Source organism: Fringilla coelebs (assembly GCF_963513975.1).
Source record: "Fringilla coelebs genome assembly, chromosome: 1".
Lineage (NCBI taxonomy): Eukaryota > Metazoa > Chordata > Aves > Passeriformes > Fringillidae > Fringilla > Fringilla coelebs.
This window is the reverse complement of record NC_140028.1, coordinates 63,464,830-63,484,111: the sequence shown is the minus strand read 5'-3', so window position 1 is coordinate 63,484,111 and position 19,282 is coordinate 63,464,830. Positions and strand designations below refer to the sequence as shown.

At 36.5% G+C, this 19,282-nt stretch overlaps 1 protein-coding gene across 3 annotated transcripts in view; it reads right to left on the bottom strand.

Annotated features, from left to right (window-relative positions):
• Window positions 1–19,282, bottom strand: part of ANKS6 (ankyrin repeat and sterile alpha motif domain containing 6) — a 39,503-nt gene that overhangs the window by 6,574 nt on the left and 13,647 nt on the right. The window contains exons 7-15 of one of the 3 annotated variants that reach the window (XM_084223903.1): window positions 13,519–13,729; window positions 13,022–13,071; window positions 11,800–12,003; window positions 9,842–10,007; window positions 9,034–9,203; window positions 5,355–5,544; window positions 3,878–3,994; window positions 1,921–1,988; window positions 531–647 (exon numbers count right to left, since the gene is read on the bottom strand). In XM_084223903.1, the coding sequence (XP_084080029.1) occupies window positions 531–647; window positions 1,921–1,988; window positions 3,878–3,994; window positions 5,355–5,544; window positions 9,034–9,203; window positions 9,842–10,007; window positions 11,800–12,003; window positions 13,022–13,071; window positions 13,519–13,729 (1,293 nt within the window). Of the gene's footprint in view, window positions 1–530; window positions 648–1,920; window positions 1,989–3,870; window positions 3,995–5,354; window positions 5,545–9,033; window positions 9,204–9,841; window positions 10,008–11,799; window positions 12,004–13,021; window positions 13,072–13,518; window positions 13,730–19,282 lie in introns of those variants that run through there. The other 2 variants (XR_014616858.1, XM_084223904.1) reach the window with 2 other exon arrangements.

Below are 19,282 nucleotides of genomic sequence, written 5' to 3'. Positions count from 1 at the left end.
CTGCTGAGAAGCATCAGCAAGCCTAATCAAAGACATGTTCCAGCATAAAATCCCTCTAGCAAGAACACTGTTTACTGTACACTATTCTTAGCAAATTAGTTCATGTTGACATAAAATTCAAAGGCAATAAAAGTGTACAAAACAAGAGAAAAGCTATTCACATAATCACGGAGGAATCAAAACCTTTTACATTAACCAAAGGACACCCTTCCTCTTATACTGCATTCTCTAGCTGCACTATTGCAGCCAGGTGATTCTTTTTAGCACTGCTGAAATCAATATTCAGAAACTGCAAAATTGCTCATGTTTACAAGAAGCTTGTTCACTGGACTAGGAAAGAGTTATTGAAAGAGAACAGGAAGTGCTGCAAAGGAAGACTTTTTACTAGTCAAATACATGAAACACTACATTTGGAAAAAATTATTTTAGCTTTTCTAACTAACATCTGTAACTGAATTTCAAAATGTATGTTGTATTAATTTTATAAAAACTTTGAAATAATTTACTAAGTACAGTATTTTAAAATGTACCTTTCCTGCATTCAGTTCAGAAATAGCTGCCAAAATTTGCTGCCTTGATCCATCTGTTTTAATACCCAACTCCTTCAAATCACCATCAGTAAGTGTGAGGAAAGCTTCCATATCCACCTGCATATTAAAAAAAAAAAAAGAAAAAAAAAAGAAAAAAAGGTAAGACAAATTTATCTATGATTTACCTATGTGAAGATTCATTACTACAGGTTAAAAGTGGTTTCTTAGGTGTTTTTTAATTGCAAAAAGAATTTTTAATGAATTACCAGCATCAAATGGTACACTGCCATTCTGTTGCAAAGCTTCTAATCTGCTGTTAATCATTCAACTAATCATGATAGTACACCTAAAATATTAATGGATTTTTAGGTTTTTTCCCATCAAGTTCTATTAACACAGAATATATAGTCTCCACAGAAATTCTTCTGCCTACAGTAGCAGCTACTTGAATAAACCTAAGGTTTCTCTTTTCTTCATCCTTTACCCCTAAGTATTTCTGGAACTTCAGAATATTGTGTTTACTTTTCCAGTGTCTCCTGAGAAAAGCCTAGGTTTTGTTTATGTAACAGTTTTTATTATTACAACATATCCGTAAGTTGTGATAAGAACAAACACCTGGAACTTTTCATATTGATAGAACCTTCCCACACTAAGTATATTAATTTCTACACAATGCTCCCTTGCCTATCATGAAGGGGAACAATAATAACCCAATCAATTGTGGTGCTAAATTGCCTGGGCTTGTGCTGAATTTTGAACTCTGAAGCAATGTCAACTTAGTGCATGTCCATTCACTACCCTTTTCTTTGACCAAATAAACACACAGTATTTGCTCACATCTGATCCTGCCTTAAACATTTTAATGAATTAATTTTACTTATTTTCAGCAAATGTCAGCAACATTTCCTGTCATTGCATCCTTCAGCAAGTCAATGTCACAGCTCTCATCTATCACAATGCCTAAGCTCCCCACTTTAATTCTCCTATTGCTAATGCACAGTGGATAAAGAAGATAAAAGAGCCATCTCAGTGACTCACACCCTGCTGCTCTCATTCTGAAAATGAGGTTTCAGCCGTGATTCCAGGGATGATAGAGTATGTCCTATGAACTGTTTAGCCACGTTGGATACAGACATATATATAGAAAAAGCAGAGTGTAACAACAGAGAGAAAAAAACCACTATGTATAGAAAAACTGTAGGCTAAGTGTAAAAAGCTCTGCTATTTGCATTATTCTGGAGAATGCCAAAAATACCACTTGGTCCATGTTTCAAGGTTCTTTCTGCAACCAGGACTGGTTGTAGAACTTGATTCTGGATCACAAATCTGATGCAATGTCCTGTACCCTACTTTCATTAAAACAGTAAAAGATCTTTTAGAAAAGACATACCTCCTGTTCCTCAAATATAGGCTGATATTTCTCAAGCGACAATTTTTTAAGGATGCCAGTCAGCTCATCTGTAATAACAGGAAAAAAAAAAGTCAACTCCATAGATTAGAAAAGATTGTAATGACCTCAGTGTTATAAACTGAAAATATATATTAACGCCTATATTTCCCATAGTCATTTATGCTAAGAAAAAAACAACCCCATTTATTCTCCATCAGAAACTGAAACATTGGCTTACTCTGTTCTCACCTACTTACATATACTGTAATTCCATCTAGTCTTACCTTGCTAGGATAAACACCGTTGTATTGCCCTTTCTACCTCATTAATAGGATCTTACAAAACCAAACCAGTAAGGGCAACTAAGGCACTTCAATGCCTAAAATGCAGGTGCTTGGCCCCAGATGGCAGATCCAGATTGTGCAGGTTAGACAGCAGAACTCCTCAAGCAGGCAAGGAACTGAAAGGCATATTTCTATGTCATCATCCAGGAAGGCAAAGAGTAGAGCAAGCAACTACACACCTGCTCATTCAAAACACTAATACAGCACAGATCTTTCTGAACCCCTCTTCTCCTTACGTGCCCAACATCCAGGGACCTCGAACAAAGACAGTTGAAGTCCAGCTAAGATGAATGCTGGACAGAATTTAAGTTTTACAAGGCCACCTTCCAAGGCTAAGAGTTCTGAATACTGTCTTTACTCCAAAAGCCTAAGAAAATTAAATGTTGCAGGACCTGACAGTGACTCTTCCCACACATTTAAAAAAATGTGATTAGCTAAAGAACATTAAGTGCATTTCCAGAATAACCTGACATTACCTTTCTTAATTACACATTACATCCCTCAGCTAAAGTTTTCTTTTTATTACTTTGCTGTCACAAGTAACTAACTGTTTTTTCCTCTTAAGTACCTAAGTGGTCAGTTAAACTAAGTAGTCAGAGTCCAAATGAAGAACATGAATTATTATATTATAAAACAAGACTATATTTAATATTCTGCATATAAACTCACTTTCATTTCAAAGACACCACTAGTCCATTACCAAATATACTTTGGTTTAATTTATTTCACTTCTTTGTCTTTTGACTTTCTCTTTTCTTTCATCATCGCTAGAAACACAAAAGAGAATCTGATATTCTAAGCTTCTCAAAAGACATCAAGTATCTTGAGATAAACACACTTCTGTGTACTATTTAGGAAGACTTTACATAGGAGAGTCCACAGACAAGTGAAGAGAAAAAATCTAGTTAAGTCTTATTTTCTGCTAGGGTTTTGTTGGTTTTTTCTTTTTTACTTTAAATTGAACTAACTTGGTATGCCCAACATGATTTGCAAAAGTTGACATGGTGTCAGACTAAAAGCTTTAGTACCCTGACATTAATCCATGGGAAAACACAATCAGTTTTAAAAATGTATCAGGGGAACTTCTCTATATTGTTTGATGAAAAATATTATCTTAGAGAAAGAAAAGAGAATTCTCATTAGATGACCCTTAGGTATATTGTTAATGGCTTTTTCTTATAGGTTGTTAGTTACCCTACTCATTTTTCATCATGCTGGTGTAATTAGAACTGTAGGCCATGATATGGGAAGAAACTTTTAGGGTGTCTGAGCTCAGTCTTATTGTCATAAACAACTATAACACCAAACACCATTCACACACAGAGAATGCCTTCAGAGTAGGCCCTTCACATTTTCTCTTCCTCTACCCCTCTTCCAGTTCCTGTACTATTACTCTAAGGCTGAACAAAACCTGAACAAAACAAGAGTTTTACAACTCTTGTTTAACATGTTTGTCCTATGCTTTACCACTTTATTTGCTCTACACTTACCCTGTCTCCTTACCTCCATGCCAGGAGCAAGCTAAGGCTCTTGGAGCTCTTACCACTTTTGCCATGTTACTCCTATTTAGCACCTCCTTTCATACTGGTTCTATAGTAGTAAGGTAAGATTACCTTTTTCCAAGTTCTCAGAGCCCTCTTTTACTCTCACGTGGTTTCGTCTTTCATAATTCTCTATATCACTGGCTCTCAGAATAGGGCCAAGTTGCTGATGGTCCCCCAAATGGTTGCCTAAAAAGAAACAAAGAACACCTCTGAATGCTGCTGCCTACTCTTCCTTCACAGTAACAGTCAATGTAAATCAATTTTCTTACTCATTCAAGTTCACTTGAGAGAAAAGTTAACACTGTAGACCTTCTGTACTTATTCTTCTGATTACTGCTTGGCATATCAGCATTTGTCTGCTGCTGCTGCTGAATCGAACATCAGTAAGAGAAGCCCTTGAATTAAAGGAGCACTTAACTACAAAAGCTTACAAACACAATGAACCCAGAGCTACTTGGGTTTCTGACAAACAACCTCTGCTACAAGGGAACTCACAGTATCCTGGCATTAGTGCACGGTAACAAAACTGAGCTTCACTGAGTGAGATGAGAGCAGCTGATGGCTTGGGGAATTTGCTTCATTATCCAACAGTGAGCTCTCTTGCTTTTATGCATCTCTAAATCAGCAACACTTATGTTATCAAGATCTCATTATAAAATGGCACTAAACATGAAAGGATTTGCTCCAGCAGTCACTAGAACATGTTACAGCTAAGCCATAAGAAGAGGACAGAAAGAAGGTCAAGTATCACCTGTCTTCGGTGTCAAATGGAATTAGTGTTAATGGACAAAGCTGGCATAAGTGAAAATAAACCCAAATCAATAGAGACAATTTCATAAAAAACAAAAATAGTACAAAGTGCCTCCATTCCTTATTTAAAAGGTTCTGAGTCATGTTATTTCCTTCACTTTTTTTTTGGGATATTTACAAGAGAAAACAAAGTTATTAATACCCAGTAAATGACTTTAAAAATGTTGTAATCTAGACCTGAAAGTCTAATTTAAAAGATACTAATCTTACAGAAAAAGTAATAACATCATAATTCTTTCTTAGGACTTTAAGTTAAAAAGAGGTTGTAATAAGGTTATTTTCATGATTCAGAAAAATAAATGCACTACAGCTCTCAACTACATGTAGCGATGACTTGCTATGGATGAAAAATGTATCTCCATAGTGATGTACTTCTCTGCATTTACTAATTTAAAAAAAATCTAGTGTGGAGAAAGTGTATTTTGTACCCTCAGCAAAGGGTGGAAAACAGGACTTAAGCCATGAAGGGGGAAAAATGTGTCCATTTAAGAGTGGCCAACCTATATGCTAGCTTTGATGTCTCTCTGTAAATAGAAAGAATCCCAGGTTTTGGTAGAGAAAAAGGCAGTTAGTGCAGGAGCATCAATCTCACTGTATGTACGGAACACCATAATATATTTTCTAGAAAGAAAGGAGACCTCACTCTCATGCAGATACACACTAGTCCAGTATAGTTATAGCTTTAAGCACGTAGTATTCTCCATGAATTAATCTGTCATTGCAGTGAGCTACTCACCATCCTCTGTAATAGTACCACTGCTGGAGCCATTGCTCTTGGCGTGTCTGTGAGAAGAAGAGACAGAAGACTCTGCGTTTTGAACCTTAGGAGATGGGGAAGGTGACGGAGAAGGTGTGAGAGTTGGTGATGTGCTTTTAGATGTAGATGAAGTCCCAGATGGAGGTCTTTTGTTCATCTCCAGTTTTTGCTGCAGTTAATGATACAATCATTTGAGTTAAAGAATAATCACAAAAATGTTTACCTTTACATGATGCTTCAACATTACTTGTGTATCATTTCCAAGAGCATGTAGTCACAACCAGAAGTTTCTGTTCGACCTATATTAAAATAATAGAAGCAATAGTGATTTTATCCCAGATTAAAGTCTCTCTCCTCAAAATTATCAAGAAAATACATTTATTAAGGCTGCAAATTTGTAATAGGAAAATTATTTCTTGTGAAGAAATACTGCCCACAAGCACTACAATTTTTCTTTTTCTGAAAGGACGATCTTGGTTTAAGTATAGGTGGCACCTATGCACCACACAGTCTCTCACTCACCTCCCCACCTCCCTTGGAATGTGCAGAAGTAAAACTGGCATTAGAAATAAAAACAGTTTAATAACAGAAACAAAGTAAATTACTTTGACTTAAAAATAGGGATTTGCATTCATAGATTAAAGATTTTCAAAACATATGAGATGCTAATTTAAAGTAACACTTCATGCTGGATTAACCAGAAACATGTAGCAAGCACAAACTAAATTTTGGGTGCGTTAAACCCCTTGTTGAACTGGAATGGAAGTTTCCAGCCAACCCTCAAATGTATTATTATCTAACAGGAGTTAAATGATTTAGTAATAATTTAGCAAATATTTAATACATTTGTAGCCATGGAAAACAGGAAAATACATGAGTTAAAATGGGTAGTAGAATATATATGTACACTTATCAACACTTTCCCAAAAATCATCAATGCACCTCATCTCCTAAATTCTTTGATCTACATACACATTTTGATGTCTGCACTGTATGACCCAAAAAGAAGGTGATTTTTTTAATATGTTCCTGAATGGGTTCCTGAATTCAGAGTTTAAATACCATTTGTCACTCAGGCTACTACAACAAACTGATAAAAAAATTGATCTAGGTAACAATGTAAGAAATGAGAATGACAGTGGTTCCTGTCTTTACATTTTTTCTTCTGTGCTGTGGGATAAATGGAGCATTTCTAGTTAATGAAAAAGATGCAGATTTAAAAGATAAAAATCATTTGAGTGGTAACATTCTTCCATTACTCTATCCTATGTCAGAATGTAATACTTCCTTAGCTGTGCACTGAATTGACTAGAGCATCATGAATTCATTTCAACTTTCTGTCCCAAATTTCCATCTAAATTGTTACTGGCCATTTGTCTTGCAGAATGGTCTTCCCTCCCTAGCACACTGTCTGCATTTATTAAAATTACATCATCCTGTAAAATGTTATTCATTTTTTTCCTTTTCCTTTCTTTAAATCTTGCACCATCTCACCCCTCATGGCTGAGTTTTGCAAAATTGATCAGTGTAATATCACTGCATTTTTAGATCAGCTATTTCCAAGTTTAGACAGCATGATCCTAATGGGAGGACACAAGCCATTCCTCAATGGATATAGACATTAAATTTCCACCATTTACATTGCTGACTACAATAACACACTGCTAGCCTTTGCAGCCAGTATGGATCCATATTTGATTGTGTTCTCCCACCAGGAATCTCCAAAAAGCACCTCAGCTGTGTGATACATGAATATCTATAGTGAGATCCACACTATGGCATGTTTTGTTACTGGTGGATAGAAGGAAACTTGTCTAGACATCTAAACCAAAGGCACTGAAAAAGCTGTTGGCTTTCCAAAACAGTGGCATAAATGTTGTTTAAAAATCTTTTCAACAGTACAAAGAACAGCCTTTCCAGAAGATGATCTGCAGCACACTGCACTTCACTACTCTTTTATCCCCTAATGTATCCCACTGTGAGTGGAAACAGTAGATAAACAACTTAGTAGCAGCACTGTTGCAACAAAAGGCCACAGGATCTGCAGCCCAAAGCTCACAAGCACAGGTATTATCTCTTGGTGGGATGATTAATATAACTGGAGAAAAATGAGACTTTTGGGGGGCACACAAGGAGCTCTTCTGAAATTATTTCCAAGTTGAAAACAAGCTGAGAGGACATGCTGAGAGTTTAATTAAAACATACTGGCCAGACCACCTCTGAAAGAAAAAGCATTTGGTAGCTGCTCTGCAGACAAGACTTTAATGAGGGAAGAGGATGATAAAGGGGTTTTGTCTACAGGAAAAAGAGATGGATCATTTATAACTCAGGGAGCAGTTACACAGGATAGAAAGGGAGGAAAGATTACCATATGCCAAAGAATTGGTATAAATCCTCAGACTCTGGTGGTCCAGCTGAGTTAAAAATTTTAGCTCCCCATCTCATCTTTGAAAAGCAACCAGTAGCCCCTCCAGAATCAGGACTGACATATCAGAGACAAGATGACTATTTATGGAAACTGTTTCAGCATTGGTAGTTGCACCTTTTCTTTTTCTGATTTTTGTCCTCCAGAAATTTCCACGTAATTTCTGAACAACTTTGCAATTTCATTTATCATTTTTATGCACTGATTAAATATAAATATTGTGTACTGTTGCCATATAAGACATCATAGAATGAGATTGCAAAAGTATTAATTTTATACTCTGGTCATTTTTGTTTCCTCAGGTAAAATTTGAAAAATCTCCCTGAAAGATGCAAACAAAGGAAAACAAAATGAGCTGCTTGGAGATTACATAAGCAAAAGTTGGAGAAATTTTGCTCTTGCTCACATATTCTAACATTTCTAGAATATCAGGCATTTAGAACATAAACCCCAAATTTTGTGTTTTTCTTCTCTTGCTCTCTGAAGTGCAATGTTTCTCTATGTAAATAAACCCATCAATTTCTCAATGGTGTGTCACATCTTCTGTTATGATGCTGCTTTCCAGTTTGTGTCTCTGCAGATCTTGAAGATTTAAAATCTTAACCATCAAAAATGTTGTACAAAGCAGTTAAGAACTTCAAAGTATGTGCACAAAAATGTGCAGGTTGTGAGAGAAAAGCTGTTCCAGGGAATTGACAGGTAAGTCAGCACAGTCAGTATGGCCTCAGGAGCAAAACCTGACTTTGGTGACAACCTACTGTTTAAAAATAAAACCAGTGGACCAGACTGGTTATGTGCATATTGTTGTGGTCACCATATCCTGGTACAAATGGTGTCAAACTCTGCATTCAGGTTGAGCCTTTGAAGGGAAACTAGCTGGAGAAATTAACTATACCACTTCAGGGTAAAATCCAGAAATAACTAACATAATACACTATATCTGGCCCACAGAAAGAAATAAAGAGAAATGGTAATAGTGCAGATCGACCCTAAAATCAAGCATTACATTTACTTTTCTTTTTAAATAGAGTGAAATTAATAATAAAGTAAAATCATATTTTATTATTAGGTTTCATCTTCTGTGGACTTGCACTTACAAGTGAGGTTTGTAGAGCTGAAAAGCTCCCACTAACATAATAAGTGTCCATTCTTTTTTGGCTGTGCAATGCTGTGCACCAGCCACCCATGACCTATTAGCCAATTTGGAGTGCAAAATTTTACATTTCCCATTACCTTTACAACATGTCCATTGCCAACAATCTGAGCACACTGCAAATCCGACACAGTAGATGAAGGAGTTGACTGGACTGGACTGTGCTGTTGGCTGGGTTTCTGTTCAGGTAAGCCTGCTGCCTTTCTTCTTTGGGCTGCAATCTGAGACAAAACATTATCTGCACTGCCACCTAGAACAAAAAAAAAAAAAGTAAACCCAGTAAAGGAAACCATCATTTTGAAATGTTTGTTAACTCTGAAACATTCACTTTCATTTAAAAACTGACTGGATGAAGCATTAGACAACTGCATGGTTCAGATCTCCAAAGCAGCTTCCAGAATAAAGAACAGAAATCAGTAGCAGAAGAGGGAAGCCAGCCCTGTCTATGCACACACAGAACTGACTTTCATACCTTTGGACATAGTTTTCATAAGCCACTTCACCACATTGTCTTCAACAACTACTAGGTACAATGTGTGCAGCTTTGGTTTTAATTGAAAACTGTTTTATATTTCAAACAGAAAGTAAGCAACAGGCATAGGAGTCAGCTCTATGACATGCATGGTGCAATGAGCCAGCATCCACCTGATCCACCATGGGAGAACCTGCATGAGATGGGCTGACCACTGAGACTTCTGTAACAGATGTAAGGCTCTTCTTCCCTTATGTAGGTGTCTAAAGGACAAGCCCATGTCCACTAAATTTACAGAAGCTTTGCTTCTACAATGGTAGGAGCATTCAGAAAAGGTTAGTATCTTCTACCATCATCACAAACACAAATTTTTTAACCGAATCAGATACAAATCACTTTCTTATTAAAAATGGTACCTGATCTGTTATGCAGTTCTCCTCCATGCCTGTTAATTCCAGCAATGTTATTAGATCCACCAGAAGAATGGGGAGAATGATTGAAGTTATTGGAATTTGAAGGCGATGCTGGTCTTCTTGCAAATGTTGGCAATTTGACTGGTCTAGTACCTTTGCTGACAGATGTCTGGAAAACAAAATGAAAAATAATTTGTTCTTTCTTGATTGAGAAAAATAAAGAGCAAACTTCAACTGCTACTTTCTTTATCCCAAGTTCTGAAACTTGCACTGAAGAACAAAGAGGATATCAGAAAGAATCATATTCTACATATACATATATACTGAATATATACTCATATAAATATATATATACTGAATACATTTATTCAATGAAATAAATTACATCACATTAAGCCATTAATTCTTCTTAATCCTTGGCCAACAAAAATGAGCATATATGATGCACCTGAGATATGATATACACAGTATTATGAGCAGTAGGGAAGAAAAAAATTATCACATGTGAAATTTCCTTCCTGCAGAATCCTGGCTTTGTCTCTCCCATCTTACAAAACAGCTATCACCTTCCCATCCATATTGTTGTTTCTTACAAACTAAGCTGCAAGAAGCGATATAAACTTTCTATCCACGGGTTGCATTTCTCTATTCCCTGCAATCTAAACAGCCAGCTGCACCACTTTATTGAGTTTTATTAAGTGAGGCACTACTGATCCAGCTATACACTACCCACATCCTCAGCCACATTGTCCTTCATTTCTTTTGCTTTCACACCATTGGCAACTGCCAGCCACTTGAAATATGAGCTTTTGCAGCTCAGCTTTTTAATGTTTCTTATTCTGTTGCTCAAATCACTTCTTCCATCTCTGACTTACTGTTTCCCTACATCCTATACCTTCAGCAAGACCCATCTTTCCTCACAGGACTGATGGCTAGTCCTCCCCTACTCTCCCTGCTCCTCACTTTATACACATGCCAATTATTCAGCTATGTTATTACAACTATCTTTTTAGGGATGATAAACACATACCTTCCTGTTATGTCGCTTTTCTTATTCTGCCTTATTCCACCTAAATCACCTCTACTGGTATTAGCCTAGCATCCACATAAAAAAGTAAAGAGGAAAAGAATTCCTCCTAAATGTCTTCATTGTCCATGTCTAGAACTGACACTGAAACACAGTTCTGGACTGGTTTTCTCTACATCTAGTTATTAAAGTCTACAATTAGGGGAGTAAGCACTTCTCCTTTTTCTCCAGCTATGAAAGAGAAGGCTATTAAGGTTGTTTAATTTCCTATCTCAAGACAAACCACCTATTTTTCTCTTGGTTTGCACTTCAACTGAAAACACTGTAGAATCAGGCAAGCTCCTTCTATATAAAAACAGAAATGATCAAGACTTTTTCCAGTTTTACAGTACTTCCAATTTAAAGCTGTGTGCCTTCAAGTGTACTTGATCACTACTTGCTACAATTTTATATATTGCTAATCTTTCAGAATATTATGTCTGTATATTGGTCTTACTGATATTTCTTCCCTCCTGCTCAGTTACTAAAAATTGAGCAATTTTCATTCTTTTCTACTGTCCCTGGTCTTTTTTTTCAAATCAGAGCAGTTTCTACCACACTGTTGGTGGTTTTGGTTAACAGGAAAAAAAAAAAAAAACCACAAAAACCACAAACCCCAAAAAAACCCAAACAAAACAAAAAACCAAACAAAATCAACAACCCCCCAAAACCAAACCAAATTTTAAAAAAAAGTTGTTTCACTTCATACAGAACTTTTGTTTCATTATGTTCCTTCCATAGAGATGTGCATTCTTCCTAAGCAGCACTGCTTAAACGGACAAGCCATTGCTGAAACAGTGGGCTAAAAGAAATTTCTAATCAGAAACAGAGTGGCTCACCAGTCAACAGGGCCAGGACATAACACAGTATTTTCATAGACATTTAGTTTGCTTACTATATCAGAGTTCCCACTACTGTTAAAATCATGCTTGACTGCTCTCTGTGGCCAGGCAGTTCTCATCTGTTCAGCTTTGCCATCTTTGCTGGGTCGGGTTCGGTCAGAATTCCAAAGCTCAAAGCTTGAGGGTGGTAAGAAAGGTGGTATCACTGCTTTCAGCTTATCACTGGGCAGCCTGGTAAATGGAGCACTATTCCTCAGCTGAGAAAGGGGAATAAAGAAAAAGGTAGGAGGGAGAAGAGTCACTTCTTAAGAAAGTTTACTGGGAGCTGGTGATGTAGTTTCAAAATATTAAGTTAAGCAAAAAGACAACATATTTAAACAGAACAGAAATGAGACACAAAAGTACTATTTGAGGAGAAGTACAACACATAATAACAAGAGGGAAACCAATGAACATTGTGGTACCCCTCAGTATTATGCTTATTCATTTGATGCAATGAATATAGCTCATTAAGAGGCAGAAACTGTCTCTTCCTTTACTGGGCTAAATATTGCTCAAGTTGACTTTCACAAGAATAACAACGAATTTCCAAAGAAATAACAACGTAGTCCTCTCTGTATTCCCAGGCAGAATGACTGGAAACAGTGAGCAACTGCATGTTCCTGCTGTATGTGTACTGCAGAAAGAAATAAAAACACCACAACTGATTTTGCTCCCTGGAGTTCTGTCAGTCAGACATATCAAAAGTTCTTACAAAAGAACTCAAACTTCTTACAAAAGAACATAAAGATAATAACCAGCTGAATTTAATGACATCGCCAGGGAGTAAGCTGCAGGGGAATATGAAGCTACAGCATAACAAAAGAAGAAACAGAATAACACAAATACACCTCCCAAATGAAATATTTCATGGTTGCCTCTACTAGTAATTTCATACCTCCATTGTACCATGTTCTATCCATGTTTTCCTCACTTGATACTGCTTGGCAGCAACTAAGCAGCTGTTCCATCTATTTTACTGTTTCACTGCTGATCAAACAAAGGTATGGGTAACTCTTGAAAGAGGTCTGTACAGCTTCAATATCACACTACTTTTAGCACTTTCTAGTCTAAGAACTACTGGTATATCAAAGCCTATTAGTTCATGTTAGTTAGTGACTACAAACAAGCTCTTTTTCTAGAAGTGACTTGGACAGGAAGCAAAAAACAGTAAAAATTATGGGAGCTACATGACCCTCTGAATTAGACTGAAACACAAAAAACACTGCAACATACCATAGTTTTTAACAATTCATCATCCTTTTCTCCTTTCACAGTGTTTGTACCTGAAAAATACATAAATTATGTTTTGTTGTTTACATGTTTCTACTTCTGTTTCTAAGGCTAGCTCATCAACAATCAACAGCTTTACCCTCAGTAAGCACACAGTATGAGGATTTCCAGTGACACTCTCATGCACCTCAACTAAAGTTAAGCCAAGTCTTACTTTGCATTGCAGACAGTGGGGGATTTTTATGGAAGATACTAACACTTTTCAGTGACCGGTTTTAATTTAATGGTGTTTACTAAAGAACAGTAACATGGTTATATTAGTATTTTCCTGCTTAAATGCTACTGCACTCAGCATGATCAACAATGAGTACAAACATCTCTCTTTGTACAGACTACAAATACATTATATTTTTTCACTTATATTAAGCTAAAGCAGAACTAAACCAATAAATCAAAAATAATATTATCCTGACCACCCCACAAGACAACTCTGCCTTTACCACTAGCTTTGTTATTTGTGTTCCAAGCTGTAGTAGCATCAAGGTTTCCGGAGATGTCTGCATCACTCTGTGAGGCTACTTTTAGAGTAGAATTTAATGGTGCTTCAGTCTCATCCGGAAAAGGCACAAACTGATTAGAAGGAAATCCATGGCGCAATGTCTGAGTCAACTTCAGCTTGCGGAATCGATTGGACATTCTGCTCCACCAGGACTAGATTGAAAAAAAGACACAATAATTTAACTCCAAAGGAAAGGAAAAAAAAGAGGAAGAGAGATGTATAATTAAACAATCCTTACAGAAGCAATAATTTCACCAAGGAGTTTATGAAATAAGCTAAAAAGCAATGTTAAAGTGATTTGCAGTTACCAACAGAATCCTTCAGTGTAATTTCCATGTGTAATAATTATCTCTTCCCTTATTTTTCACCTGGAAAATATTTTAAAATGTTTTACTACAGTATCTGGAAGGTCAAAGTAAATAGAAGTATTAGGGCAATTTGAATAGGGAATTTTTGCAGCTACATAGAAAATATTTAATTTTCCCATTAACTTCCAATTTCACAATGATTTTTACTCTCTCTGGAAGCAATGAGTGGCATCTCTATTTTCTGCTTTTCAGAGGTGTGCATATGAGCTTATGTAATCTGCATCAAAGCTTCTCACCAAGATTTTCAAAACCAGTGGCAAACCAGAAGAGTTCTGATAGTATTTCTGTCAAACTAAAGATCCACAATCCATACAGTGCTGCTATACAGATAATTTAACCAAACTGGGAAGACTATAAACTGAAAAAGAGCAAGGCAAGGAAATAGCAGCTGTGAAAACAACAAAAACCTTAGGACTATGTATGTATAACCTCCATCCATACAGATATCACATATGTGGAAACTGTTATGCAAAACGACTTTGCTCAAAATAAAATTTATTCAAATATTCACAGCCCTGCACATTTCTACAGGCTGACAGTGCAAGTTGCTTCAAGTCTTCAGTAAGATATTTCTCTAGACTATACAAAACCTAAGCCATTTGCACCAAAAATTATGTAGGTTCTAGGTAAACCAGATTGTAAGTACCTTCTGATTATTTCTTAATAAAGTTTCTCCTTCTCTTTCTGGAACACTTTTTTAAAAAACGAATGTTAGAGTAACAACACTTCATCAGGGCAGCTTTAAGTGATAGTAAATCCAGGTAACAACCCTTTCTCACAATACATATTCTCCTCTCTTCTTGGCATTTAATATTTTTCAACTACTCAGTGATACATGTCTTTGCAACTTTTTTATACTTATCCTCTACATATTAATCCTTGTTGCAGAAGACTGTTAAAAACATTTTAGATCTGCACAGAGCATTAATAATGTATGGAGTTCTCAGACCACCGTATCTCTCTGGTGTCACAACTAATAAAGATTTCCATTACTTTCAGCAACAAAGATCTGATGAAAAAAAGGCAAGAGAGACAAACAGCTCTGAAAATGCAATAAAACCCACAGTTCAGCATTTATTCACCTTTCAAAGGAACTGTAAGTTCATCTAGTTTTAACATAGAGTATGATGAGCTTACAAAAGAGAGTGCTTGCACTTCTTGGTTTTGGTCACTGAAGCTACCTTGCTTTCTGTAAGAAAGATCACTTCTAACTGCCCATCATCTCTGTCACTCCCACTCACAGTGCTTCTCCTCCCTGAATATACACTCACACCACAAACTAGCCCAAAATAGAGTACATACAGCCACTATGTTACAAAACTACTGCTCTCTGGCAAGAAAGTAATGGCACTGGAGAGGTTCACCTTGTCTTCTGGTGTTCACAGTATGATGGTCTGATCTCTGGAATTTTTAGTTTGCTGTTGTAGGAGTTTGCAGCCTCTCCATATATCCCTACCACATCACAAATGTGCAGAAGCTGTAATAAAGGGCTTTAAATAGACTGAGGCATTCAAGTAACAAAAATTCATTCCTGGTTAAAAATAGTGTCTATAAAAAGGCTGAAATCTAGCAGCAGTGGGAGAAGGCAATAGTATCAAGGAACTAGAAAAATGGTGTTGCCATTTTAGAAATACCTTAGACATTTGTAACAATGCTAGGAATAAAAGAGTAAGGGGGAGAACTGGAAGTCTCTGCCCTCAAACAATTTTAATCTAGAAGAGAAACTGAATGTGGTAATTCACACTGCTCTAAGACTGACATTGAGAGTGTAATTTGCTGAAGAAGAACAGGCAGGAAGAAGAAAAAAGGAAATAAAACTTTTGCATATGGAAAAGTGACAACTTTGGTTTTGAGGCGGTTGGGAGGAAAGCGTTAAAATCAAGTAAGAGGAGAGAAGGGTTCCTGCTCTAAGTGACCTTTAAACTGGAAATTCTAAAAATGTATGTGTGGAAAACTCCATTTATTATGCCTAGTGTTGTTCATCCTCTGCCTGACTGGAGAAGTAGAATTTCTCAGTAGAGGTAACACATTCTCACAGCCACACCCGAAGCCCTTACTCATAGGATGAACTAAGCCTACTGGAGCCTGGGTCCCTGCCCATCTCGAACCCAGCCTAGTCATTGAGGTAACAAAATAAATCTTCTCCTTGCATTTCAGCGGTGGCTTGGTGGTTGCCTCGGTTACCCACCTGTGTTGATTCACACAGAGGCCATGAAATGGTAAGAAACAAAGCAGTTAACAGTTCTTGTGTGATAGAGGTGAAGAATGAGATCATGCATATCCACTATGTTATCAGCAGGTAAAGGAACAGGGGCCAATATTGTGCACAAATTAAAAATAAAAGAAACACTTTGCAAAATAAAAAGTCTACTAGTTAATAATAAAAGTGCTCAAAGTAGAGGTGAGACTGAAAAGCATTTATTTGTTTTAAACTTCATAAGCAGCCAACCTGTAATCAGGTATTTTAGTATGAGTACCATTAACAGGAAGAAGGCAGGAATATATGTATATAAATACTGATTAACAGAGTAAGAATACTTAAATGAGCTACAAATTAGAACCAGACAATATTGATTAAAATTACCCCAGATTAATTATAGGCAACATGACCTCTGAATAAATACTGATTATCTTCACTAAAAAGTATGGAAGAAGCTACAGAAATCAAGCAAAAGGCAAATATACAATCACTGAAAGGGGAAAATCTGAAAATTTACTGATCAAAATGCTTACTGTGAAAAGATATAACTGAAAAAACTTCATATGTCATCACAGCTCATAAGACACTGCCAGCATAGGTTTGTTGAAAATAAACTCTACCAAATGAATCTCTTTTTGACCAACCAGTCAAGTGAGCAGAAGGGAGGAAAAGTTGGCATGTAGCTGACTTTATTAAAGCTTTTATTGCTATTTGATGTAGCATTCATCAAACAATTGAGAAAGATATGGTTCAAGTAAAATTAATAAAGGGAAAAGACCACAGCCAAAAAATGAGACAAATTGCGAATTATTTGATCTCAAACTGGGAGAACATACTTTGTGCAATGGGTTTGGGAATGTTCACTAACAACTGCAACAATGAAATACCACATATTTTTCTGCAGTCTATGGAAGACATCCTTCTAGACAGTTTTATAAGTACCCTGAACACTTTAAATTTAAACACTGCCAAATTGACATTACTCAGTGGAGGTTCAAGCTAGCATGCAAGAAGAAATCAAGTGTACTAATGTAGGAAAAAAGCAAGGAACAAAGCAGGTGTACTAAAGAAAAAAAAAATCAGTCATAACATAGCAGAAACTCAGTATGGATGCACAGTGTTACTGCTGCAAAAAAAGAAGTGAATTTCACTGGTAACAGGAAACACATCTGTGACATAGTTTTTGTATGCCACTAAGTGATTCTGTGACCCTGGTCAGAATCTCACCATTCATTTTAGAATCCTCATCTTGACAGATAACACACAAAATAGTCAAAAGCTTAGGAATCAAAACATACAAACAAGGAAATTTGCATTAATCAATTTTGTTTAGACTAGAAAAAAAATATTAAATATGATAGTTCTCTAAGTATTTATACAGTTCTTATAAAAATTAAGGTGACCACTGAACAAGACTCAATCAATTTAATGGGCAACAAAAGAAAAAAATGCAGAGTGAAAAAAATTCTGACCCAAAAAAGCATCAAGCAGTGGAACTGGGTGCTGATGGAGAAACCATGGGATCAGGGGATCTTCACCACAGTGAAAGAGTGAACTGAATATCTGTCAAAGATGTTACTGGTATATTTATTCTGTCTCCTGATGCTAAGGCAAGTGAGTCTCATGAATTCCCTCTCATTCTCACATTTCCATGATCCTGCAGACCCCACACTCAGTCATTGGCACTGATCTAGACAAAAAAATGCTGTACTGCCGAGTTGCCATAAGTATCTTTTGTTTGCAGTTCCAGCTCACCACAGAGCAGCTGTCCACACAGAAACACTGTTGCTACAAATCCCAGGAGAGGTCCCCTCACCACAGCCCTCTCTTCACATGCTGGCCCAAAGAGACATGACTGTTATGACATTGCCCTCCAGCCAGAAAATCTGAGAATGTAATTTTTACCCTTTTGGAGTATTTGTAAGAAGAGTAAGATATGTAAGATACTCATGGTCAGACAGGCTGATTAGTAAAGCATTAAGAAGTGATGGGAGAATTGATTACATAGGCTTACAGGTTATATTTTTTATAGAACTATACAGAATACAATTTCTGCTGAAAAAAAAAAGTTTGATAATGACTAGTAGGCACTGTAATATTCTGTAGCTTTGAGGTCAAATCTTAAATATTCCAGAATATTAAATTCATTTCAATAATTGTGTCTGTATCCTTATCACTGGCTAACAGTTGGGGTTTTTTTTCACCTAACAATCTTTTATGACCCTAATTCAAGCCTTTGTGTCATAGCACTGCAAGGGTTGCAATCCAATCCATTGCTGATCAGTATTCCATAAAGCCAAAAGCTATTCTGACAATTTCCCACCTAAGTGAAATAGCTCTGTCTAAATTGACAACGAAATTGTATCATACTGAATGACAGCATAATCATATGAAAACAACCATATGTTCCTTCATAGTTAAAACCGCAAAACAGATTTGAGCTGAAGCAGGTCTTTAAAATTCATGTCAAAATAGCCTGGAAATTAACATGACTTTTTTCAAGATACTGGTAATATTTATACTTAAGGGATGACATCATGGACTCCAGGAAATTCCGAGGTACACCACACATACATCATAATTAAAGATTATTCACCAACTAAACTGATGTCCGGAAACAGGCAACAACAATAGCAACAACAACAAAACTAACTCTTCTTCCTTCTCTTTCTCAGTCAATGAAAGTTGGAGTATCTTTGTTTATTTGGCATACACTTATTCTAACTCCATGTTGTTTCCTATTGGACCACAATCAGTATTAAGGATACAGCATGCCAGATGATATGTAAGCCTGAAGTGCACACTCCTCCACAACTCTTCATATTAAAATCTCTGCTATGACATTTTTAATTTTCAATGTCAGTAGCCTGTTACCGTTTATGGCTATGAAGGAGTCTACCCTCTGTCCAGATTTAAAAGCAAGATCATAATGGAAATTGAGTTCCAAACTTATGAACATGGAAACTTCCACTAAATCATGAGATCTATTTCTAGGCACTGAAATACTTCAATGCAAACTCTTTCCACTGCCTTGCTACCTGATGAAAAGGAAGCTGAATACATGCTACACTCCACAAAACCATAACACACTGTCAACAAGGAATTCAGGAACACACACAACTCCCCAACAAACCCAG